Source organism: Scaptodrosophila lebanonensis, unplaced genomic scaffold, assembly GCF_003285725.1.
Source record: "Scaptodrosophila lebanonensis strain 11010-0011.00,11010-0021.00 unplaced genomic scaffold, SlebRS2 tig00001410-arrow-pilon, whole genome shotgun sequence".
In the NCBI taxonomy this organism is placed as follows: domain Eukaryota; kingdom Metazoa; phylum Arthropoda; class Insecta; order Diptera; family Drosophilidae; genus Scaptodrosophila; species Scaptodrosophila lebanonensis.
The window spans coordinates 7,139,051-7,164,997 of NW_022060738.1; the positions used below are offsets into that span (position 1 = coordinate 7,139,051).

A 25,947-nucleotide genomic window follows, 5' to 3' on the forward strand; every position below is an offset into this window, starting at 1 on the left:
TTTCAATTAAGGCAACAGACCTGTGTTGGAATTCGCCAACTTTCAATATTTCACTCATATCGCGCGTATGCGTGTCAACGAACTATCAAAATTTGCACATAGTTTATTGCTGCCATATGAAACACAAACCCAATTTCAATTACATTTTAAATACCGAGTTCTGCTCTGTCCCCCTAGCGCATTACGAGCGCTTATTTTGCACTCAATTTTATGCCAACCGACCACGCACCAATAACGAACGACGAATGTCATTTACATGCGGTGTAGAGCGTCACAACCACAAATGCCACATGCCGTTGCTGCTGCTGCTGCTGCTGCTGTCATTGCGGCTGTTGTTGTTGTTGGTGGTGGTGGTGGTGGTGGTGCTGTTAGTGCTGGTGGTGATTCGGCCTCTGCAGCCAACCAACAACTATAATAACAGCAGCGGCAGCAGCAGCTACATTTAAACATTTTATGCTGCTACCATTTCTGGTTCTGTCGGTCGCCTGCAGCTCTGTCGTTCTGCCGACAATGTTTCCCGGCATTTGGGTTGTGTTTTTATGGACTTTGTCTCTGAAATTAATTGAAGTACGCGTGGTTGGCATAAAGCAGCATTGCAGATCGACGGGGTGCACTTTTTCTAAACGCCTTCCTGCTCGTGTTTATTAGTGTCTGTGTGTGTGTGTCTGTGTGTGTGTGTGTGCGTTTGTCCTTTTGGGCGTGGCTTGGCACAGTTTTAAATTAATCATGCGCCGCCGACCACTTTATAATTTTCATTTGGCAAAATCTCTGTGGCCAGGACATTGCGGCGCGTTTTTTGTTTGGCAATCAAAAGCCACAACGAATGTTAAATATTTAACGGATTTTCAACTGCTGTGGCAACTTTTTTGTTACTCTTTATTAACGGCCAACGGGGCGTATACAAATATTAAGCTGCCATTTACTTTTTACAATACCCTGTGAATCTATAAATTGTGGCCCAGTTGAAAGCTAAAAAAAGGGCCGGTGACGGTAAAAAAGTCTTATTACGTTCATTTACTTGTATTCGGCTACCTTTGAGAGTGTTTCGAAAGTGGGTGTCAGGGTTTGAATTGGCGGTCATCTAGGGGTTTATGGACTGCTGAAAATCTGCTTACCTTGAGCACAAATATATCGCCCGTCGTGCGATTTATATCAAATTTACTATTTGCTGGATTATCGGGGTCAATACCCTGACCAGTGAGGAAATATACAATATTTATTGGTCTATCTACATCGCCATCGGTGGCAGTAACCTGCAAGTAGAAGAGAAAAATATACAGATACTGAACAATTGAGTAAAAAATATTGCAGAAAAAATGGTTAAGCGGTTGGCCATTGGCCGGTCCAGCGTTCTCCTGCGTGGACCTCGTCTACAATATAAAGTACATAAATCAAATATGTAAATGAGCAAAAAGCTTTAAATGTCCAATAAAGGGCATGAAAAGTAAGTCCGTGGGCAAACGCGAGGACGGGGTTGGGGTCGGGGTAGGGAATGGGGACGATGCGGTTTGCACTGCACAAATACGCCAGATTGCTTGTAAATTTATGCTTCGATTTTTTATTTCCATTTGCTCGACTAAAATACGATACAAAAGATTGTCAGTTGGCTTGCTTCTGGTGCTGCCACGGCCGCTTTGGCTTTAGCTTTTTGTGAGCTTCGCTTTTCGGGGCATGAACAAAATGCTAATATTGCAAAGATTTATGTAATTATTCAATCGGTTTTTGGCATTTATTTGCGAGTTGTGCGACTGCTTCGTCTTGCGCATAAATGAAATCTGTGTCTGGGCTTTTTTATTATGCGTATTAGGAAATTGTTATAAGCTGCTTTATGCATGGATATTTGATAGTTGTTTGTGTGCATACCGAGCAGCAAATTGCTGAGCATTTAGGGATGACAATTTGACAGGCTGCTCTAGCCAGATTTCACGTTTTAAGGTATTTGGTAATGGAAGGATTGAAGAAAACTCTCTTTAGATCGAGGTTAGAAATTTCAGTAAAGTGCAAAGCTTGGATTGTTCGTAGGTTAGAGTATTAAACAAACATTTATTTATTGCTCTGACTTATGTGCATGCTCGCGCAAGACTCTTTTGTTAATTATTTATTTATTATCTTGTGGTTTTTAAATTTAATTTGACTTTAGTAATTCCAAATACTTGATTGTCAAATACAAAGTTACATCTTGTGGAGTTTCTGGGCTGATATTATAAAGTATAGATGTTGGGAATGGGATTGGATTTTTTCTATAATTTGTTCACAAATATTCCAGATTGCACATTAATATATCTCATATCCTTTACTGCACAAACTATGCCCGATCTGGCATTGTAAATGCTGGTAGACAAAAGAACCATCAAACACTTGTCAGGCCAATTAGGGCAATTATTATTATTGTCTTCCTTTTCAGTTATTGTTATGCTTCCATTTGTAACTTTTTCATGCACATTGCATCGCAAGAATTCTCCGTTATATGTGGAATTATAGAAATTACAGGCACAATACCAACTCCTAAACAAAGATTGAGCTGAACAATCATACTTGCATGTGTGCAGGTGTGTGTGTTTGTCTATGTATATAGGATCCACGTGGCGTTTTAAAATAGTTATCCTGTTCCCATTCAAACGAGTCTTTGTACATTTTCATTTGAAATCGTTACGAGGAAGAGAAGAAAAGCCGCCTAAGAGCATTTGAACTGGTAGGTGGAAACAAGAAAGAAATGATAGGTTGGAGCGGACCCAAATCTTAAATACCCTGTACCTTCTCGCACAAATATAAACAAAATACAAGTTTATAAAAGAAATATATATATTTAAAATAATCGAAACTTAGCACAAATTTTATGTTTAAAAATCATAGAATTACGAGAGTTATTGAAAATCACTAATAGCAAGAACGTGGTAGAGGAGGGGGGATGCATCAGATACTAAGTTTTGTTACAGCTCTTTTGCTTCCTGAGATACTTCCGATCATCCAGACGGATGGACATCACTATATCCATTCGTCTTATCATCTGTATTAAGAATTTTGAAATCCGGTCTCTCACGCCTGCTTTTGTATGTTCACACTAAACTAGTACTGCAGTGAAATTGACATTCCATTCAATTAAATAAATATATATAAAAATAATAAATATATACATATGTACAGACATAAGTTTACGAAAAATGTCAACAGAATACTGTATTTAAGAGTATATTGTGTGGGTCTTGCTATATCTGCTCCTATCTGTTACCTTCATTCACACTAAACTATACTACCATTTTACACTTTCGGCTTAGAGCATAGTTCGAAATAAAGCTGTTTGCTCTTTACGTGAAACGTGCTGTTAAAGACATTAATTCATATATATATATAGTATATATATTTATATGGAATATGTGTGTGTGTGTGTGTCGTGTGTCGCGTGTTCCCGTACAATTGTCAGCCCCATAATGCTACAATTTACGTTAAATGTTCAGCACAATTGATATGACAAAAGAGCTGTCTACGTGCTATCGTTGTTGCCATTATTGCGAGTGTGTGAGACAAGAATGCAATTGTGCTCTCAGTAGACAGGCAGTCTCTACACACACACACATACACACAGACACATTTCACATGGACCAGTCGGCCATTTATGTCCATAACTTAAAAGCCTTTTACACATGCACCCACACACTCGCCCACACGCACACTTATTGGCATGCGGATAAATGTTCGCGCGTGGCATAAATATTTTCATTTAATTTCCACGCACAAAATCAATTTGACTAAAGGTGTTGAGGAAATCGCTTCACACTTTTATACAATATGGACAAACACACACACACACATACCCACGCATATACACACATACCTATACAGCACATACTTTAACGTTGATTATTGGGCCGCAATGGAATCCACTCGGCGTGAGCAAATAAACGGAGCTGTTGTTTTAACTTAAGCATAAATGTGCAATTAAAAATCCTCAGAGCCATGCAAACAGTTTGGCTTTTTGTTGTTATTTATGACTTATGCATACACATACACATACAGCAAATAAACACACATACACCCATACAGAAACGTACATTTTGTATTGGCTGCAGGGGAGCGTACGGCGTCGTTATTATTAATGAATGGGTATTTATTTTGTATTTACAGCTGAATTGCTGCCACGCCCCACTCACTGCAAACTCCTCACAGCCACTCCCTCCTCTATTGCGCAATGGCACTTGAGTTGGGCGCTTGATTTCACTGTTTTTCTGAGTTTGTGTACCTGAGCTGGACCTGGCTTTTATTTTATGCAAATTGTATGTATGTTGCGTATGCGTGTGTGTAAATGTATGCCATTGCAGTAAATATTTAAGCCCGGTTAAGGCGAGACGATAATAAATAGCACGAGCGCCACTGAGCTAAAAAACTATGCCAAACTTTGTGGTGGGCGTCAAGAATATAAGTACAGCAATTATATTAATTAGAGGAACAATTATTGCCAATGCATAGTTTAAACAATCTGTTATTATTTATTTCTTATGCAAATATTTATGTGGCGTGGTTCGCATATCTATTTACAGCTTTATTTTTCTTTTCACGTGTGAATTACTTTGCCTATAATTTGAGAAGTGGAAGACAGTGCGCCCATAAAATGTACATTTTGTGATATTCTAAAATATGTTCCATTTGGTTTCAAATAAAATAATATAATTTGTGACAACACATGCGTATTAAGATTGTTCATAAATCACAAAAATATAACAAGCACGTGTTGTCTAGAGAGTAGAAGAGTTTTCGAATTGTAGATGATTTTAAATTCTCCAAGCCAATACAATACAAACAAGAAGTAAGTAATAAAGGCACTTCTTATACCCATTTGTATAATACTTGTATGTATATGGTTATAGATCATTTCTAAACTTATATCTAGCTTTTCCGGTCACTCACCTGCAAAATGCGTTTTGGTAAATTTCGATCGTCTTCTTCAGTGATTTGTGTGCGATATGTTTGACGATCGAAAACCGGTGGATTATCGTTTACATCGCGTACGTTGATGACAACGGTGGTGTAATTGTTCTTGCGATTGCGTGTGGCTTCCAAGCGCAGTTCGTACTGCAAATAGAAATAAAAAATAAAATAACTGTAATCAAAGAAGAGCTCCAAACACACATTAAATCCCGATGCACTTAGTCAAGTCAAATGGTTTCGCATGTCACACCCGTTGCCAAACTTTTTAAATGCATTTGTTTGCCAGGAAAAAGGATAAAAAAGAGAGTCATGTGAATTACATGAATGGGATTTAGTGTTGGCCAACATTTGTTGTTGTTGTTGCTGTTGTTGTTCTCGTCATTGTTGTTGCACATGGCTGGGTCATGTGTTAGCAACTAAAACTGAAAGGCAACACATGTTCTGTGGTTCTTGTTGTTCGTTGTTTGTTGCAAGGAGAAGCCTGCCATTGCCGATGCTGTTGGCGCTGTCGCGGCCACATTGACAGCCACGTTGACAACATTTTTGGTTTTTTTCTTGTTGTTGTGCCGAAACAAGCTGTCAGAGTGTAAAGGAAGTGGTGGATGGCGAGGGTGATGGGGAGGGGGAGGGGGGGGTGTGCGTTTTGCGGATCTGTGTGCGTACAATCACGTTAAAAATGCGCAATGGGAAATCTACGACAGCTGTAGTTTTGGTTGCCGTGGTAATTTCGACTTCACCTACGCACCCACACACACACACACAACGCACAACGCACACACACGCGCACACACAAATGTAACTGCCAGTTTATTTGCATGTGCGCGCAGCTTTTTGATTAATTTTTTCATGCCGAGCTTGTCTCCCAGCGCAGTCATCGGGTTTCGTTCCTGCTCCTGTTCCTTTTGCTGTTGTGTTGTACGCGTTGTACAAGTTGTTGCAGAAGTTGTAGTTGTTGTTGTCGTTCAGCTGTCTGTCGTTCCACGCAACGTCAAACTTTGTTCGTTTGCTTGCACGTTGGTTTCAATATTTGTGCTTTTTTATTTTAGTTTTTTTTTAGTTTTTTCTGTATCCTCCCATGCTGTGTACATATACAAAAGTTTTGCATAGTTTTGCATATATTTCTTGCAAAATCAGTAAAGCAGCAAAAATATATAAATTATGCATGCAACGGCAGCACCGCACACACCAAAAGTTGTCCGAAAAAAAAAACAAAAAACAGAAACTAGTGCAACTTGTAGACATGCCGAGAAAAGGAAACAAGTTTAAAAAAATAGGAAGGTCCTAAAACCTGGCGCATTGTGTTGAAAGTTAAGGCAACACTTTTGAGTAGCTTATCCGGCTGGGGTGACATTTTTGAGCCGTTCTGTCAACGTCGCTGCCGCAACTTACGAGTTGTACGTATTTGAATATCTAAGTATGTTCGTGTGTTCTGTGACGCTTACCCTTGGTCTTGTTTCGTAGTCTAGCGGATTGGCTACGTATATGACACCGGTCGTATTCTGTACGGCGAAAGCATTGCCTATGTTACCGCCTGTGATCTGGTATCGAATATTCGTCGCTGAAAAGAGAGGAGGAACAAAGCAAGGAATGAGATTTGGTTTTTCAAGAGCTGCTTAACCCTACAAATTAAATTTGTTTCCTGCTGAAATATAATTATTAAAAAATGGTAGTCGATATTGAGCTGGTAACGAATGCGAATTTCATTTCTGATTTTCGCCAAAGTGTTTCGATTAAAATTCAATTTCTTAAGTTCTTCAGGGTTTTTATTGCATTATGTAATTTATGGATTTTGTACAATTTAAATTAATTAGTTCATTATTTAAAAAAGTTCTTAATACAAAGATTATGTTTACAACTAAGCAGTACTATATGAGTGATTTATTATGTATACCGTGAAGATCCGATGAAATTTAGTTTCTTAAAAAAATTAAAGTTAATGATAGCTTTGGTCAATAGCGTTTTTTTTTATTATTAAATTTATTAAAGAAGTAAATAATATGAAATAAGATGAATTGTACTCTTCTGTAGATACAAAAAGTTCTTCATAAATAATCAATTCACTTGATTTATATTTTCGAGTTTAATTAAGGGGTTTGTATTAAGAGTTTTCAATGATTTTCTTTAATAAACTAACTCTTAATCAATTGCTCGGATGAATTATTTATTAAATTTAAGTTCAGCTCTATGTGGCTGCTTTATTATAAAAATTCCCCTCGTTATATTAATATATTCATGTCTTGATGTTTATAAAACTCTTAAAGGAACACACACATAAAACAAATACATATTCGTCATTGCGTAGCTAATAAATCCTCTAGGGTTAAACCTGAAACACCAATGACGCCACTTTGCAATCCCATTAGCTGTTCACATATCACTTGACATTACGTATACGTAACGTAAGCTTTTGTGCTTCCTTTGAACCTAAACAATTAATTTTTGATGAAGCATGCTTCCTTCTTTTGTTTGCTCTACTTTGGTATTTAAATATAAATTTTATTAAAGAAAGTATAAAATGAATTTAAATAATGTCAGGATTGGAATAAAGGGCACCTCACAAACGTTCAGCTATGACAATGAAACGCTACGCCTACGCGCCTGAAGTTGCAAGAAAACAAACAAACACACACGCTCACATAAAAAGATCAAAAGCTTTGTGCCATATGCAACAAACCGGACTTAAAATTGTTAGCACTGCTAAATGTCAAAGCGAAAGTCAAAGGAGCCTGCTGCCGGAACAGAAGCGGCAGGCAACATCAACAGCAGCAACAACAATAATTAAGTTCATTAGAAACATTTTCACAGTCTTATAAAAGCGCAAAGAGTTCGCAAACAGTAACAACAACAAGGAAAATTATACGGTGGGGTAGGTGGAGGTGGCAAGGGGAGCCTCCATTGTGGTGATAAGGGGTGCTGTGTGCACGACGGGGCGTATAATTTTCTTATTAAATGATTAAACGGCTTGCAAAGTGTTGCCTGGAAAAGTCACTTGCCAGCTGGCTGAAAGAGTTGTCAGGCAGAGATGCCTGATAAAGACGGTGAAGCCATCAGCTCACATGTGGCCATGTGTGTGTGTGAGTGTGTGTATGGGTGTATAGGTGTATGTGTGTGCTCTTATGCGGAAATGTCAAAGACAAACATTACGTAAATTAGCGCCACGTAACTCGCTTAATGCGCTTAGACAGTAAACGATGAAGATGCCGATGAGGGCGACACCATTAGCCACTCAAAAGAGAAGTCAAAAACTTAGCGACTCACACTTGATGGTAAGCGAATTTTGCGAACATTGTGAGCAACGCTGCCATCATCACTTTCTGCTCAATTAAAAAGAAAATATATTTAAGGCTTTACGCTGCTAAATGCGCTGAAAATGTTTTGACAGCACATAAAACACCAAGCCGCGACGCGCCAGAGACGCGCTTTAAACATGCGCGTAAATTGCACGTACTATATAAAAACAACAACAACAACAACAAGAGTAAAAGCAGCAGAAGGCACAATAACAACAAGGACAGCCACATTGCCGTTAAGTAGTCCCATGTCTTAGCAGGCACGCTTTTATAATTTACGATGTCATGACGCCCGTTTTTAAATCACTGATAATGATAATAAATTAATATACACACCATGTAAAGTTCATGCCGCATTTGGCTGCCTCAAGGCAAGCCCCACCAGTAGTACCGGTAGCAACCACAAGACATATATCGCCCACCTACTACGAGTACAGCACACATGGGACAAGAGGGCAGAATTGCTCTGCACTCCGGCACCTAGTTTTCCACCCACAATTTGCCTAGCACATGTTTGTTGCTGTTATTTAGCATGAAAAGTCAGTTAAAAAAAATAAGAGATGGTTTTCCTTTGCTGCTTTTATTGTTGTTGTTGCTGCTGCTGCTATTATTGTTGTTGTTGTTGTGTGGCCTTACTTTATTTGAGTGCCCGCTAGGTCGTCGCTAAGTGTTTTTATGAGCGAGCATCGAGCTACTAAGTTGAAAGCCTCGACTCATGCTAGCCCATTGTTGTGTTCTGGAAGCTGTTAAAATGCTTTATAGGCCAAATTTTAGATCACACAATGTCAAACCAAAAAAAAGAGCTTTTAAATTATACTCAAAGAAATGTATACCTACCTACCTATATATACAAACAGTTAATAAAGTGTAACTAGGTACTTGTATTCGGAAGTATTGTCAGCATAAAAAAACAATCTAGGCGTTTTATGAACAGTGTTTTTACACAGTCCGATCATATTCCATATACATTCCATTATTAAATTGAATGTGTAAAAAACACATCATATAGTATATTTACCATAACACGTGTCCAAAACAAATAAGATTTTCTACTATTTTTTGTTCGTTTATTGTATAAATGCATTTACCTGAAGTTATTTAATACTACCTTTAAAAATAGACAATAAAATAAACTTTCAAATAATCAACGGTCGAAAGGGTTTTTTTTTGTAAAAAATGAGTGTAAATCATTCATACCAAATCAACAGGCAAACAATGTTTCGACTTGCTTATCCTCTTTTTGTAACATTATAGATATCAAAGTATCAAATATTTATGAAACACTAATAATTTTATTTATACAAATAAAGTGAAATGAACTAATTTTAAATTCCAAAATGAAATATATTACTTGAATGTTTAGCATTAACTACTAACTATAAATTATATTTTTGTAAAGCCCTCTAAATGTGTAGTACTAGGAACGTAGCATACTTTCGAGCGGCTTTTAAGCAGCGCGTCTTTATGTGATCTCTCGCGAAGCGAACAAAGTTGAAACAATCAACGAAAATCAGCACAAAAAACACATTTTGGAAGATTTAGAAAGCAATGCAAGGCACATAGATACACACACATGCGCGTACACACATACACTAAGACATAGTGGGGTACAAGTTGAAAACAGAGAGTATGGGGGTTGGAACTTATGACACAATAAATAATTTTTGTGCTCATAAATTTTAAATGTAATATAGAGCCGCACACATACTCTCAAATGAAGCAGAAGTTTTGCAGCCTCCTGTTCCCTCGTCTTTCTCTACTTCTAAGTATGGGACGCATAAGAGAAACGACATAAAAAAATTGTCGTAGCTTTCTATTCCATTCGCAGTTTCAATTTCTGTTTCCCGATGCCCATTCGTATTCCCTATATGTATATTGTAGCAGGCCGTTACTCTAATCACCGTAGAAAGTAAGGATGTATACACTTTTGTACTTAGTATAATAAGCATTAGTGTACACACTGAGAGCATTCCCGCTCTCAGAGGTACACAAGACATAATTAATAAAGAGAACATCACTTTTTGATCGTTCTTTGTACAAGACAGTTGTGTGTAGTGCTTTGTGTAAATAAATACTTACAAACATATATATTATTGACCTGACTTTACTACTAAAATCTCAGAAGTGGGATAGTAACGCGCTATAAATGATACAATTGATGTAAACACATTTTCAACACAAATCTTAAAAAATTGGCTTAACGCCTTGGGTAAATCAACAATGGGCTCAAAAGCAGAGCTGGTCGCCCGACTCAACAATATTGAAAATCGTGGCGCATACCCTAAGGAGCCCCAAGCCCAAAATATGGATGAAAATTTTTCACCCAGAAATTCCGAACTTTATGAAAAACAATGTGAAAGTGCCAACGATGAATTGCGTCCCGACGCCAATAGTTCGCAACATTGTGTGCAGAGCAACAACAATTCCCACGAAAATCATAACGGGACCAACATTCCGACGCAAAGCGAACAACAGCGAGCCCTCAACAACAGCGAAGGCGCCGATCACGATGCCAGCAACAGAAGCGAATCGTCAGAAGTAATGCAAGAAGACGAAAAAAGAGAATTGTTACAGTTACGTGCCGAATTAGAAGCAACACAGGCAAAGTTTCGTTTACTTGAGTTAGAGCTGCGAGCAAAATCATTTGACGATGATGGCAATGCTGTTGCTGCCGAAAACTCTTATGCTCTCTTAAAACCAAAACAAATTGAGAGCGAAGAGAACAAATTTACTCCGTTGCACAGTTTTACGTTCGCAAAAGAGATAGTGGTGGACTTCGACGGCAAGTCATGCGTGCGTGCTTGGATCACACAAATAAAAAATATTGCACGCGCCTACAATATTAACGACAACTATTTACGCATGTTGGCCATATCTAAGTTAAAAGGCGCTGCTCAAGTCTGGCTACATGCAAGCCCGGCTCGGATGTCAGAGTCTCTCGACGATTTGTTTGCCCAATTGACTCTGGCATTCGGAGGAAAAATATCAAAGGTGGACATCAGACGAAAGTTCGAGACTCGCAAATGGAAAGCCGAAGAAAATTTTTCCTCCTATTTTGATGACAAGATGACTCTTTCACGAGAAATAAATGTTGATGATGACGAGCTGCTGGATCAGATGATCGAAGGAATTCCGCTGGAAAGCCTGCGTGTACAGGCGCGCATCCAATGCTTTTCCGACCCAACGCACATGCTACGGGCCTTTGCCAATGTGCGTCTACCAGTTCGACCAAAAATGAGTGATGGCCCAGAGAACAAGTACGAAGACAATGTTCGCTGTGCCAACTGCAACTGCAGAGGCCACTTCGCCAATGTCTGCAAGAAAGCCAAACGCGAACGAGGCTCATGCTATGCTTGTGGCAAACTTGGTCACCTTGTTGCACAGTGCCCTGAGAGGAAGAGCGTCGTCAAAAACAATTATGTAAGATATTTTAAAATTTTCTTCAATAACCCTGATAATGTTATGCCATTGATTTCAGAATGCCTAATAGACTCAGGAAGCCCTGTCTCATTAATTAAGATTTCACTTATCGACGAAAAAATTATATTGGATTCAGTTAACGATTTATATTTTGGCATGAATACAAGCCACATTAAAACATTTGGAAAAACACAATGTTATGTATTAAAAGGAACAATTAAAATTTATTTTCATTTAATTGTGGTGGCTTCTGAGTCTATGGGGTATAATGTTGTCCTTGGCAGAGACTTTTTAAGCGCATGCGATTTACGTTTAAGCCCAGATGCTTTGAATATGGTTGCTTTAAAGGAAAATTTCAATAAACCTATATTAAGACAGCAAAAATCGAAATCCAACACCTTAGAATCTAATGTTGAGGCTTCAAACAACAACAATGTTCATAATAAGCAAGAAATTGAAAATATTTGTAAGCCCATTGATAAAATTAAAACTTTTACACAAAGTATAGAAACAAAAGATCAATTGTTAGATAAAACTGAAATTAAAAGCGATAGCCTAAACAACGAGATCGTTAGTACAATTGTTAGAAATAGATCGTTAGATAACCAATCGTCAACAGAAATTGTTAGTAAGCTTACTCCAAAAGATAAAATTGTTGCGTCAAATTTAGAGTCAGTTAAACCATTGTTAGACAATTTCGAGAGAAAAATGTTAGAAATCAACCACTTATGCAATGAAGAAGTAGAGTACAACATAGGTAAAAACATAAGCCACGCCTTTCGGCTGCAATTCGTTAAAATGTTTGAAAACGTTTATCTTAATGCGAAACGCCCGTTCGCTCCGTTAGTAAAGTGTGAATTAAAAATAAGTCTTAACAATTCGAAACCGTTTAGTTGCTCACCAAGACGCTTATCATATATGGAAAAAGATAAATTACAACAGTTACTAGATGAATACTTAGAAAAAGGATTTATTAGACTAAGTGATTCCGAATATGCTTCACCCATTGTATTAGTAAAAAAGAAAACAGGTGACTTGCGAATGTGTGTAGATTTTAGAAAACTAAACAAAATTACACTGAAAGATAATTATCCCTTACCATTGATAGATGACCTTTTAGACAAATTGGTAGATAAAACGGTGTTCACAAAACTTGACCTCAAAAATGGGTTCTTCCATGTGTTTGTCAACGAAGAAACAGTTAAATACACTTCCTTTGTCACACCATTAGGCCAGTTCGAATGGTTAAGAATGCCATTTGGCCTTAAAAATGCGCCTTCTGTATTTCAACGATTTGTTAACAAAATTTTCTCCGACATGATTAGAGAAAACAAGGTCGTCGTATACATGGACGATATTTTGATAGCAAACAAAAATATTACCGAACATTTAGATACCCTCAAAGAAGTTTTTAAACGGTTAGTTGAAAACAAACTTGAGCTTCGAATAGACAAATGCGAGTTCTTGCAACAAAGTGTCAAATACTTAGGCTTCCTAATAACAAAAGACGGAGTAAAAGCCAATGATAAAGGAGTCGAGGCCATTCAACATTTTCCAACGCCAACAAACGTGAACGCGGTACAAAGCTTTTTGGGCCTTTGTTCATATTTCAGAAGGTTTATAAAAGATTTTTCTACCGTTGCTAAGCCTTTATATGATATTCTAAAGAAAGATAGACTTTTCCGATTTGGCCTCGATGAAATCAATTGTTTTAAAATGTTGAAAGAGAAATTGACACAAGCACCAGTTCTATCAATATACAATTACAAACACGAAACAGAACTACATTGCGATGCCAGTTCTCTAGGATTTGGCGCCGTACTAATGCAAAAGAAAGAAGACAAAAAATTGCACCCAATTTTCTATTTTTCCAAAAGAACAACAGATGTCGAATCAAAATACCACAGCTTTGAGTTAGAAACGTTAGCAGTTGTTTATGCTTTACGAAGATTCCGAGTTTATCTACAGGGCAAAGATTTTAAAATCGTTACAGATTGTAATTCGTTAGCACTTACACTAAATAAGATTGAACTTAATCCTAGAATTGCCAGATGGGCCCTTGAGTTTCAAGATTATACTTATGAACTAGTCCATAGACCTGGTACACGTATGCAGCACGTTGATGCTCTAAGCAGGTGTACAAACATAATGACCGTTCAAACAAATAGCTTTGAGGACAATCTAGTTATATGTCAGGCAAAAGATAGTAAACTGAAAGAAATTAGACAATTTTTAGAGAAAACAGAACATAAATTGTATGAGATGCGCAACGGAATAATATATAAAAAGTCAAATGATAATAGATTGCTATTTTATGTTCCAAATGAAATGGAAGATCATGTTATGTTCAAGTACCATAATGAACTTGGACATGTAGGTAGAGACAAGATGATTGAAGCTATAAAGAAAAGCTATTGGCTTCCTAACCTTAAAGAAAAGTGTTCTAAACATATCGAAAACTGTTTAAAATGCGTCTCATTTTCACCAAAAACAGGAAAAACAGATGGATTTATGCACAGCATTCCTAAAGGTAGTGAACCATTTGATGTTATACATATTGACCATTACGGTCAAGTAGATGCAGGAAGAGCTAATAAATATATATTAGTAATAATAGATGCTTTCACTAAATTCGTTAGATTATATGCAACAAAGACAACCAATACACAAGAGGTAATTCGATCATTAAAAGACTATTTTAGAGCATACAGTCGTCCGAAATGCATTATTTCAGACAGAGGTTCTGCTTTTACTTCCGAGAATTTCAAAAACTTCCTTGAGGAATGCAATATCAAACACATTAAAATAGCTACAGGATCACCTCAAGCAAACGGGCAGGTAGAAAGAGTTAATAGAAGTCTGGGTCCAATGATAGCAAAGTTGATAGAACCAGAAAATGGTTTGCATTGGGATCTAGTTGTAGAAAAAGTCGAACATACATTAAATAACACACAGCATCGAAGCATAAAACAGTTACCCAGTAAAATGCTATTTGGAATAGAACAGACAGGGAAGGTCATAGACGAGCTAAGGCAGAAGCTAGAGGAATTAGATAAAACTGTTTCGGAAAGAGACTTAAAAAATATACGAGAAAATGCTGAAGAAAACCAGAAAAGGGCACAAATGTATAACAAAACATATGTAGATAGAAAAAGAAAAAAACCAACTGAATACAATGAAGGAGACTATGTAATGGTTAAAAATTTTGATTCTACCGTAGGTGTAGCAAGAAAATTAATTCCAAAACACAAAGGCCCATATGTTATTGCAAAAGTTCTAAAAAATGACAGATTTCTTCTGAAAGATGTCGAAGGATTTCAAGTCTCTCGCAATCCATATCAAGGTGTCTGGGGTATACACAATATAAAACATTGGATACAAAGAAAAACCACAAATGTACAAAAGAGAAAAAAATATACCATAAATAAGAATTGTATCTCAAAACAAAAAACATTGTTAAAAAGAAAGTACAATAGAAAAAACCACCTTTGTCAATTTAAGCAAGCCTTCAAAAGAAAATGTCGTAGTGTGAAATTATGTTTAAGTAATACAATTGTTAAGTTAAGAAAATCTCTACTTCATGTTAGACATAAAAGAAAAAATACTGTTCTCAATAATAACTGTACGATCAGGAGATCTAGACGTAAGGATGGCCGAGTTGTAGCAGGCCGTTACTCTAATCACCGTAGAAAGTAAGGATGTATACACTTTTGTACTTAGTATAATAAGCATTAGTGTACACACTGAGAGCATTCCCGCTCTCAGAGGTACACAAGACATAATTAATAAAGAGAACATCACTTTTTGATCGTTCTTTGTACAAGACAGTTGTGTGTAGTGCTTTGTGTAAATAAATACTTACAAACATATATATTATTGACCTGACTTTACTACTAAAATATGTATAAATGAATCGGACCCGATATGGATTTCTATGTATTTGTGACTAGCTGAAAATTTCGTGTGCACATTTATTTTCCTTCATTCTCAACTTTTCGGGTAATATTATAGTCACACACACTTACTCCTACTCATATACTATACTCATATACGAGTATATACATATATTCAGTTCCATTTGTATGGCGTTGCCCTTTTCCATGTTTCCAATCCGGGTTAATGTTTTGTCGCCGTCGTAAGGGCGTCGCAAGAAAAAGGAAGATGGACGAGGGACTGAGGACGTCAAGTTGGCTTGGCTTGATGTTGAGTCGAGTTCTTGTCACGCTGTTGCTGTTTTGAATGTCATGTGTGCCATGTCTGTCTGTCCAACTGTCAAGGCTGCGGTTGTGTGTGGACCCACATTTGTTTATACAAAGTTCTTGGAAGAACACATACTATACACCCAACACCCATTCAGTTTTCCCTTCATGTTGGCAGCAAAAGTTGTTAAATGCTTTCAATGAGATTTTGAATGTTTTCTGTGCTGCAAATGTTTTTTCTATGTAAACAAGGGCTGCCTTCCTCGTACTTTTGATTTGCTTTGCTTTGCTTTGCTCTTTGTTGTCTTTGTAGTTAATGCCATCGATGCTGATGTTGTCGTTGTTGTTGTTGTTGTTGTTTTTGTAATTCTCTTTGTTGTTACTGCTTATGCCCATAATATTAACAATAATAATTTCCGTAAGGAAATCAATACAAATATAAGACGCTCGCCTGCCTCTGTTGGCTTGCATGTTTGTCTTTGTATTTTATGGGTTTATTCATGGCAAGAAAGCACTTATGTCTGTGTAGTATCATGCAATGTTTGTGTGTGTTTTTTGTTTCAATGAGCTTTTATTTGTTAATATTTGGTAAATATTTGGCGTACATGCCGTATGCGTAATAATATTTGACAATGGTTACATCGTATTAAAATAAATAAACGTTTATTATGGCCGTTCGGCAAAGATATTGTTGCCATGTGAAAAATATTCAAGCAATGTTTTAATTTTATGCATAAATATGACATGAAGGAAATTTCTAAATTGGGTTTTCTGTATGGTGTTTATGATGCCATAAGGCAGAATATTGTTCATGTATCTATATGTGTATACATGTGTGTGTGTGTGTGCGTGTGTGTGTGCGTGTGTAATTGCGTGAAAATGTTGGTTGTTTGCTTGGGCGGCACCAAAATAAGATTACACATAAGCTTTTGATTGAACAAAGAAATGAGTAAATGCTTGAATACATATGCGAAAACTATGGATCTAATCATTTACGTTTTGGTCGACACTTTGTCATCGTCATTGGTTCCATTAGAAACAGTCGTAAAAGGAGAAAATGTACAGCAATATGAGGCATTAAAAAGGCATAAAATAGTGGCCATTTGTATTGAAATCACTGCCAAGTCGACTATTAAAGCATCATCGAAATATGTACATACAAATTGCATTTTATTACTTTATGTATACTCACACTCATTGTGATCCTTGGCGTTGACAGTGAGCACTGTAGTCTGCAAATCGGCATTTTCATCGATTTCAGTCTCGTACAGAAATCTATCGAAATATGGTGGTGAGTCGTTTTTGTCGGCGATACCAATGCGTACAAATTTTGTAACTGCAAATAAAAATGGGAAAAGAAAAGCGCAAGCCATGAGTCACGAGGCACAAGTCAGCGAGCGAGCGGAGATGGGAGGCAGCGCTGGGGAATTGTTTATAGATTGTCTGCAATTCGATTAGATTGGATTGGATTGGAGTATATGAAATGTCAATAAGCAACACTAATTATAGGAAATTTATTGATTGACAAATTGCGGCGTCATAGGCGGCGTCGGCTCAGGAAATCGTAAAGTGCCCGATTTATGCGCAAAACGTGGCCAACATCTAACTCGACTGCTGTCGGGACTGGAGCCGATTTTTTAAATATATTTGCTTTAGTAGCAGTTTAGGTCGGTATAATTAAATTGTCCATCAGCATACACACATCTCTGGGCAATATCGCCGGTCACAAATTACTACAACAGCTCTCTCTCTCTCTTGACAAAGTTTTGAAGTAGAAATTAAAAAACATTTTGCTCAAAGCAAAACTTGTGCAGCAAACAGCAAAAAAAGTTTCTTCAAAGTGCAGTCGGTTGGTCGCTTTAATTCTCGGTCTGTATTTTGTTTGCCTTTGGTTCAGTTCGGTTTGGTTTGGTTTTGTTTATTTGCTTATTTCCTGCTAATGTCTTGCGAAAGAAAACTTGTTGGCCAGTTTTCAGTGTTGCTCTGTGTAGGAGAACGTGAGTAAATGAGTTTTCTAATACACATGGCTCAGAGTATGCTGGAATACTTTGGTTTAAAACTTAACGCAGACTGCCATTAGCTGATCCATGAACTGACCTAGTTTATTATGGCAGAGTATAGCCCATTTGCTTAATCATTCACTTTGTTCAATTACTTGCATTATTTTGAAGCATTTCCTGCCATCGAAACATAAAAGTGGTTTACTTTTTCATCCTGCAACTTTGAACTATGCTCTTTTTCTGCTACCCAAGTGGTCTTGTGCTGCACTTCCTTTGGCATATCAAGGACTGCTCACATACGCGCGCACACACGCACACACTCAGCTACAAAATTCTAAATTCTTTGGTGCCTTTTGTTAAGTTTCTCACATGCGGAAGCAATAATCTGCTTTTCCTGTCAGAATTTTATAGCCAGCTGCACAAACTAAGCGCAAACAAGTTGTGTAAACTCAAAAAGTCCCGTCCTCACAAAAATTGTATAAATAAATAAAGAATATTTTTAGTACATAAGCTTTCAATGGGAGTGGTTGGCATTTGCACATACTTACATACATGCATAAATACTTATATACCGGCAAACACACATACATATAAACGTAGCCAGTTATATGTAGGTATGTACGCAGATATTGCATATACAGTCACACATCATAAAATTTCACAGAAAATTAATATTGCCAGCAGGCAGCACGCCAGCATAAAAGCTGCCGGGCTGACGGTGCGTATGTGTAATATTGGAATGTATTTTATTCATGCACTTCGCACACTCTCCCATACACACATACTCGTACTCGCATGCAATACAGTTACTTGGCCAGCCCTTGCAGACACAACTGCAGCTGGAACATCCGAGCGCGCTATAAATTCATTTTATTAAACGCACTTCCTTCTTTCGGGCTTTAATCTTTAACAAGCATGCCTTTTAAACATTGACTGCTGCTTTCCTTTCAGGCAACAAAATATTTTTTAATATAATTTTGCAATTTTGTATAGTGAATGCTTGTCTGGTAATTTATTTATTTATTTACAATGTTCTTACGTACGCCCTTACATTTTACAATGGCAACAAAGAGCCCAATAGTGCACTTGCCAACAAGTCATTTGGTATGTGTGCGAGTGTATTCAAAATACTGACATTGCTTCGACATTTTGAGTGACATTATTGTAAGTATGCTCTGACCAGAAATTGGTTTAAATTCGTTTTAAATAATCGATGTAAATACTAAGCGTTAGTTGCTTGCTGAAATAAGCTAATAAGACCAATCAGCTTTCCACGTTATTTTTAAATAACTTCTCAGCTTCCCACAGCTTATCAGGAAATATATAGATTTATTTAAAAACCAAATACCAAGAGCTAACTTAATTAGAAAACCAATGCCTGTAAGCGGGACAACTCTTCAAGTCTCCTTTGAAAAATTAAAAGCAATCAAGTGTAGCTTTACTTTTTTTTTTAAACAAATAAAATCTAATTTAGAATTTACTGCAAACACACGCCGCTTGCCTTATTTAGTTTTGGGCCGGAGGCACGTAATGCTAAAAAGTGCAAGAAGAAATGGGAAATGAACAAAAATAAATATGTACGCAGGACAAGAGTGGGGCCAAAGAGAACGCGAGCTTTGGCTCTACTCAAGCATACTAAGACACACACACACACAGAGCCACACAAGCCGTGCAAATAGAGAGTGCAGGACGTGAAGGATAAATGTACATGAGAGTGTAGGGTAAGCGCGTAAGTGTGTGTAGCTACAATATACTAAATAAATACAAAGCCAGCTTCACACACTCACTTGCTTCACTTGCACCCACTCGCATTCATACGGTCGCACTCATTCATTGCCTCGCACTCATTTGCTTTTTGTGTACGATAAGTAAACACATTGAAGGCCCCACATCGAGTTGAGATTGAATTTTTTTGAAAGAGCCTCCATCCCAGCCCCCCCTACTTACTCGACAAACAGTGCGCGCTATCTTGACTTAATTTTTGCTGCTCCTCTCCCCCCCTTCTTGGCACAATAAAACAAAATTGAGGCGGCTGCATGCTCAAGTGCCTATTGTTGGAGTTAAATTGAGCGGCAAAGTGAACAACTCACCAGCCCGCAGCTACAGTTACTGCCATTACTACTACCAGAGCTAGAGCCAGGGCCAATGCTGGCAGTCATATCTGAGAGGTAGAGCACATTTTAAACTATTAACGGGCAGGTGGAGGCTGACGAGCAGCGAGCAGACAGCTATTTATGGCCGCATAACTGGTACACTAACAAGCGCCAGACTCGCAGCAAGCCGAGCGTATACCTACGAGTATGTATGTGTGTATGTATGTATATTTATAAGCAAACACACACAACACACCCACGCTTTTATGTCAGTCTATGAATGAGTGGCAGTCGCGTCTGTAAACACACATGCATACAAATATGTACCTCCAGCCCCTGCCGCTGTCCCAGCCCCTGCACCTGCCCCAATCCCTTTGCCCGCCACCCATCTGCAGCTTTTTGAACTTTTTTACTGGGGGTGCCTGCGCTCTGGCCTCTTATGATTTAGAAAAAAATGTGCGCAAAGTGGCGTCAAATGTCAAAACTGCTTAAATCAGCCATAGCTTGTTACGCAGGGGTGGCGGGGAGGCGAAACTGCAAACTGAAAACTGAAAACAAAAATGGCAGAGCAAAGAGAGTAGTTTACAGGGCGCACAGCGTGTGTTTGGATACATTTTTTGCTTTTGTGTTTGTCGTGGCTTACTCGGTGGGTGAAGTGGGGGAGTGGAAATGTGGGTGTGGCGGAAGTAGAATTTTCAAAAAGGCAACAAAGCGCGTCATATTAAAAGTGACAGTTGGCTGGAGCTGAAAGTCAGAGGAGAGGGTTGATTATGTTGCCTGTTGTGTATTACGATACCATGTCGGTTTTTTGTGGCTGGATGCTGACTTGATAGCATACAATGGATGTCTTGTTCGAAATCGAATACATGTTCGTATAGAAGTCAACAAACACCTATCTGCCATATTATGTGTTACTTTTTTCAAATTACACTTTAATTTAATGAATAGATTACATTTTCAGAATATATTTAAATCGGATTACACGCAGCATTACATGATTCTCCAATAATTTTACACATATATAATAATCCTCAAAAAAAAAACCTTCAAGATAATGAGAATCTGCAGCAATCTATTAAACATTACGTTCGATGTTTAGGTTTCATAAAGCCCCACGAGCTTGGCCTCTTATTTTCAATTGTAGATGTTACTAATTTATTCTAATTTTATGATTTCTTCATAAGTAATATTTATATTTTTTATACTTTAAAGTTGAAACTTTACTTTTTTTTAAAAATTTAAGTAGCAAGTTGTTCGGGAATGAAGACTGTTTCTGTAAAGTAAACTATAATCTAAAAAGGAACTGAAGGACGTTTTTAACATCTAAGACAAGCACAAAAATATTTAAATAACAACCTTTTCACATATTACATTCAAATGCTATAAAATTGAAGAAAATAATTTATGTGTATCTTTAATTTAAACTATACTTCAACTGAAACATATTATTTTACTTTAAGTCCGCACTTAATTCCCTCTTTAATTTATTTAGTTACTCCATCAAATGAAAAGACAAAGAATTTTCAAGCAAATGTGCATTTCATTATTAAAATTAATTGATGAGTTTTTGTGTGCCATTCAATAAGCATTGCCAGTCTGTGTGGCCAACAGTCTGTCAACATTCGCCTTTGACAAGCCACTATTCCATTCAACTTTAATGGCCCTCAGCTATCTGTGTATAGAGAGAAGCGCAAACAAACTTATCTGCGCATAGTTTAGACAATCTCGGAACTCTATGTAAATAAATAAATGACAACTTTTTAATTTACTAATTAGTTTTCATAGAACAAGCATAAATGCCAGAGGCACAAACATTGATAAACAAATAAATAAATAACCAGCATCAATACAAATAAACAACCTAAGCACACACACACACACACACAGTCATGTACACATATGTACATATAAACACATACTTCGCACAAACATTATCACACATGCTGATGACACACTTTTTGTTGTTGATGTCGTCAACACAAATTTTAATCCTTGAGGCGCTTAACACCACTTAATGCATGCCACGCCTACTGAGAGCCGCAAAGCTCACAACTACATCCACAGCAGCAACAACACAAACATTGGGCAATAAATTCTAGAAAGTTTATGGTAAGCTTGTGTTGTATTTACACATGTCTTTTGGATTAAGTATTCCGAAACTAGTGCTGCTTCCACCAGTTTTTTGTAATATGCAAAAAAGTTTACCCATCCATATAAATAAACTAAATAGTGGCATACAATTTGAAAACGTGGATGTATTCCTACTCATTGTAGTAGCTATGGTGTATGTAATATCTCTTATTATAATTTCTAATGAAGTAACATGTAATTGATGAATAGGTTTTAAAAGAAAATATATTTAATAAAAAATATTATAAATCGCCTTAAATGTATTTTGATTGATTGATTTGGAAGGAAAATAGTTTTCACATCTTCAGTTACGTTGATTTACCCAAATTGTGCAACAATGTAACTGGTTTCCGTCTTTGACTTCTGTGCCAAATTAAATTAATGTATCTATCATTCTGTTGCAGTTACCCTTGACATACTATCTTATGGAATATCCTGGAGCATAGTTTTGCTTGTGTATTCTGTCTAAAAAGCTTATTCAAATGAATTACATGTGAAGATACAAAGACAAAGGCTGACACTAAAGTTATTTGTTAAATGTTATAAGCGTGACAGTTGTGTGGTAAACATTAACTCGACATTGTTTGACCTGCGGCTGTTTAACCCCCCATATATACAATATGTCGTGTGTGTGCATGTTTGTATATCTTAATTAGTTTTTAAATTAATGTGACAGGCAACCCGCTGCTGGGCGAGCACTTTTAATCGCAAGCTAACGAATGCCGCCGACAGATGTTGTAGCTGACCAGCACATGTGGCGTATGCGCAATATTGCAAATTGCAAATTGACGAAACGTAATTTTATTTCATGTTAAGTAAAAAGTTTTTTAATTGCGGTCGCCGCAATGCCCCTGACATCCATGGCCAATGCGAAAGCCAAAGCCAAAGCCTCGTGCATAATTACCACGCAGTTGGCACTTGGTTTATTAATGAACCGGAGGCAGAGCCCCCTGCAGCGCCCGCGACAGTAGCAGCGGCAACCTGTCAGCGGCCTATGCAGAACACGTCCCAACAAGTCGCGGCCCATTAACGAGAGCAACAACATCCACAGCAACACCAACACCAACACAAAAAGCAACAAGAACGCTGATGGCAGTGGCGACAAGACAGCTGAACTCATTATGACTGACAAAATATTTGTCAACTCATCAACATAGTCGAGCTTGTACTCGTCCTTGTACTCGTACCTACCCCCCGCTCAGTACCCAGTTCTCAGAGTGTGCCATAATTTTTATATTGGTGCTCCATCTTGTTTCCATTTTTTGTGTTTTTCGTGTTTTGCCTTGTCGCTTTTGTTTGCCAGACGCGCCTCGCACACTTTTTAATTAGTCACGGAAAATAAAAAATAAATGTATATATAAAAAGGCAGACGACGACAAAACTCGTGATTTCATGTTGCGGGCTTCACATTTTTTGCTTACTCGCGGCGGTTGCTGTTGTTTTTGTTGCTTTCCTGTGAAATCCTTTTCTAAGCATTTCATAAGTTTAATTAACAAATTTAGAGGCAGTCCCAAAATGCAGGCAAAAGTTTAAGTGCAGGCCAGGGCAGGCGGCAATGGGCTGAAGGAACGTGCAGCCGTTGGTACCATTTCCGGCCTCCTTTGACCGGATGCTGTTACCGGCTCGCACTCAGCTGGACTTAGGTTCCATTCTGACTACTCATGATGATGACGGGCTAATGAATACAAATATTCATTCATGCTGCCCTCGTGCCGGGGCTCTTTTAATTGAAATTTCACATTAAACAAAATCGTGAGCGGGTTGCCACAAAATTAATGAGCTGCACTGAACCCAAGTCCAATCCTGCGCCCTCTTCTCCACCACACAGCCTATGCCCAGGCCCCTCTCTCCTTGTGCTCCTCCCGAGGGCGTTAAGTGTGTTTGGGTTCAACGAGTTTATTAAATGGATTGTATTTTTGTGCTTTTTTGGTGGGGGGGGAGGGAGGGGAGGGGTGATTTACACCACCTTGCGGCTTTCCGCTGATTCAGCGAAGCTGCCAAAGAAAATGAGTTAATATTTATTGTGTGTATTTATCTATGAGCACCTGAGGCATAATGTATCTTAATAATGATCTGGCGTTAATGCGCGCACCTAATCAAAATTAAAGGCCGGCAAATATTGAATAAGATAAATGAAACGAAATTTAATCCTCAAAGAATAATAATAACACTAATTGGTGCACCAGCTCCCTTAGAAATTAAAGATTAACTGTGATACATCATAGAAATTCGCACAGAAATTTGACATTTTAAGCGAACTTGGATTAATGCTCTATCTATAAAATAACATTAAAATGCATCTAAAGAAACTATCGACTTATTTGTATCAATTATATCAAGCAATACAACTTAAGCGCGACATCTCTTATGCAAATAAATTAAATTGTGTGCTATCTTGAATATTGAAAGAATTAGGGCTTTTTTCTGAAAGCGCCTTTTAAAGCAAGTCGAAACCTACTGCAGTACTGCAGATCTAGTTGGTCTCCAATGCAGACTGTCGAAATTTAGAAATATAGCGCTTCCATTCTACTTAATGGGAAGTACGCCATTAAAAGGAATTGCCTGAAAAACTCTGCTCATACTTAAATAAAATAATTTGATACATAATTAGCCTGTTTGCTAAAGCACAGGAAATCAAATGAACGGATGCAATATCAGTTGACAAATGCCATCGAATGAATTGAGCTGCGGCCTATTCTTTCTTACATAACCGAGAACCAAATCTTGGCATACATATAGACCAAATGGTAACTATGGATATTTTTTCGTAGTATAAACGTTTCATCATACCCTATTAAAAGCTACGTATTCTAATGAGGCTATAAAATATCAAAGAATGCTTTATGACCAGGAATGTACACTACAGGCACCATTTTTACAGTTTGCTGCTTCCGCATTCCAGAATGAGTATAAAAAGCTTTCAGGAGCGCTTTAAAAATATTAATGCGTATATTAAAAGGCAGACATATCCAAACTCACACATAAGCACAGGGATACATATATAAGTAGTAAGCATAAAATATATACATACTCGTATATAAGCGTTTAAGCTTGTTGTGTGCATAAAAATTACATCTCATGAAGATGTCTGAAGTCGACGTTGAGTGAATAATCATATGCACAGCCGTGCTGTTTAGTTTATTCACAGAGCCAGGGGTAACATTCGTTTGGCTCACACACACACATACAGACAAGTTATTACTCACACTTACCCAAATAGGTGCTATTTGTCAAAACCCAAAAGATCTTTAATGGATCGACCATAACTACGCAGGCTGGGGCAGGACAATGACGACGTCGACGTTTTGCTTCCTGATGTTCGCACCCTGCACGGCAGCAGCAAAAATACCCGCAGCAGTAGGGATGGGCGGATCCAAACGCACCTGGATGTCGATGAGGATGTGGATGTGGGGGAGCGTTGGCAGTTAGAGAACAACGAGAGCAGGCAGTAGCAAATGCGGCGAAGGTGCAAGCTCTGTGGAGTAGGCAGCTGCCTTCAGCCTCCTGTACAATGGAACAATTAATATGCTGATGCTACTGCTGCTGCTGCTGTCGTCGTCAAGGTGTTCGTGGACGTTGTTACTGCACTTGGTCCTGTCTCTGTTCCGTGTCGAGGCGTGAGCCTTTGAAAATTCACTTTGTTGGCGTTGCTGCGAGTGATTAAAATGATAAGTGTGTTGCCTTCTCCGCTGCTGTTTCTGGTTAGTCCTTAGTTGTTGCTGCTCCTGTTGATTTACACTATTTTTAATGAGCGTTGTGCGACTGCCTTTGAGGTATTTTTGCAATTTGCGTTGTGCTTTTCTGTGGTATTTACATAAATCAGAACGCTGCACGCTTTTCATAGTAGCAACATTTTTTTAGCATTTATTACTCTGTACTTTAAATTTAACGT

At 37.8% G+C, this 25,947-nt stretch overlaps 2 protein-coding genes across 2 annotated transcripts in view; one reads left to right on the plus strand and one right to left on the minus strand.

The window, feature by feature from the left end:
• The window catches only part of LOC115630548 (putative neural-cadherin 2), a 41,847-nt gene extending 16,528 nt beyond the window's left edge, over positions 1 to 25,319 (minus strand). The window contains exons 1-5 of the mRNA XM_030527158.1: positions 25,268 to 25,319; positions 17,025 to 17,168; positions 6,366 to 6,481; positions 4,903 to 5,067; positions 1,116 to 1,253 (exon numbers count right to left, since the gene is read on the minus strand). Of these exons, the coding sequence (XP_030383018.1) occupies positions 1,116 to 1,253; positions 4,903 to 5,067; positions 6,366 to 6,481; positions 17,025 to 17,168; positions 25,268 to 25,319 (615 nt within the window). The remainder of the gene's footprint in view (positions 1 to 1,115; positions 1,254 to 4,902; positions 5,068 to 6,365; positions 6,482 to 17,024; positions 17,169 to 25,267) is intronic.
• Positions 11,269 to 11,775, plus strand: LOC115630549 (zinc finger CCHC domain-containing protein 7-like). The gene is made up of 2 exons (XM_030527159.1): positions 11,269 to 11,633; positions 11,692 to 11,775. The coding sequence occupies exons 1-2, from the start codon at positions 11,280 to 11,282 to the stop codon at positions 11,698 to 11,700; spliced, it is 363 nt and encodes a 120-aa protein (XP_030383019.1). The 5' UTR covers positions 11,269 to 11,279; the 3' UTR covers positions 11,701 to 11,775.
• Positions 25,320 to 25,947: the final 628 nt, after the last annotated feature.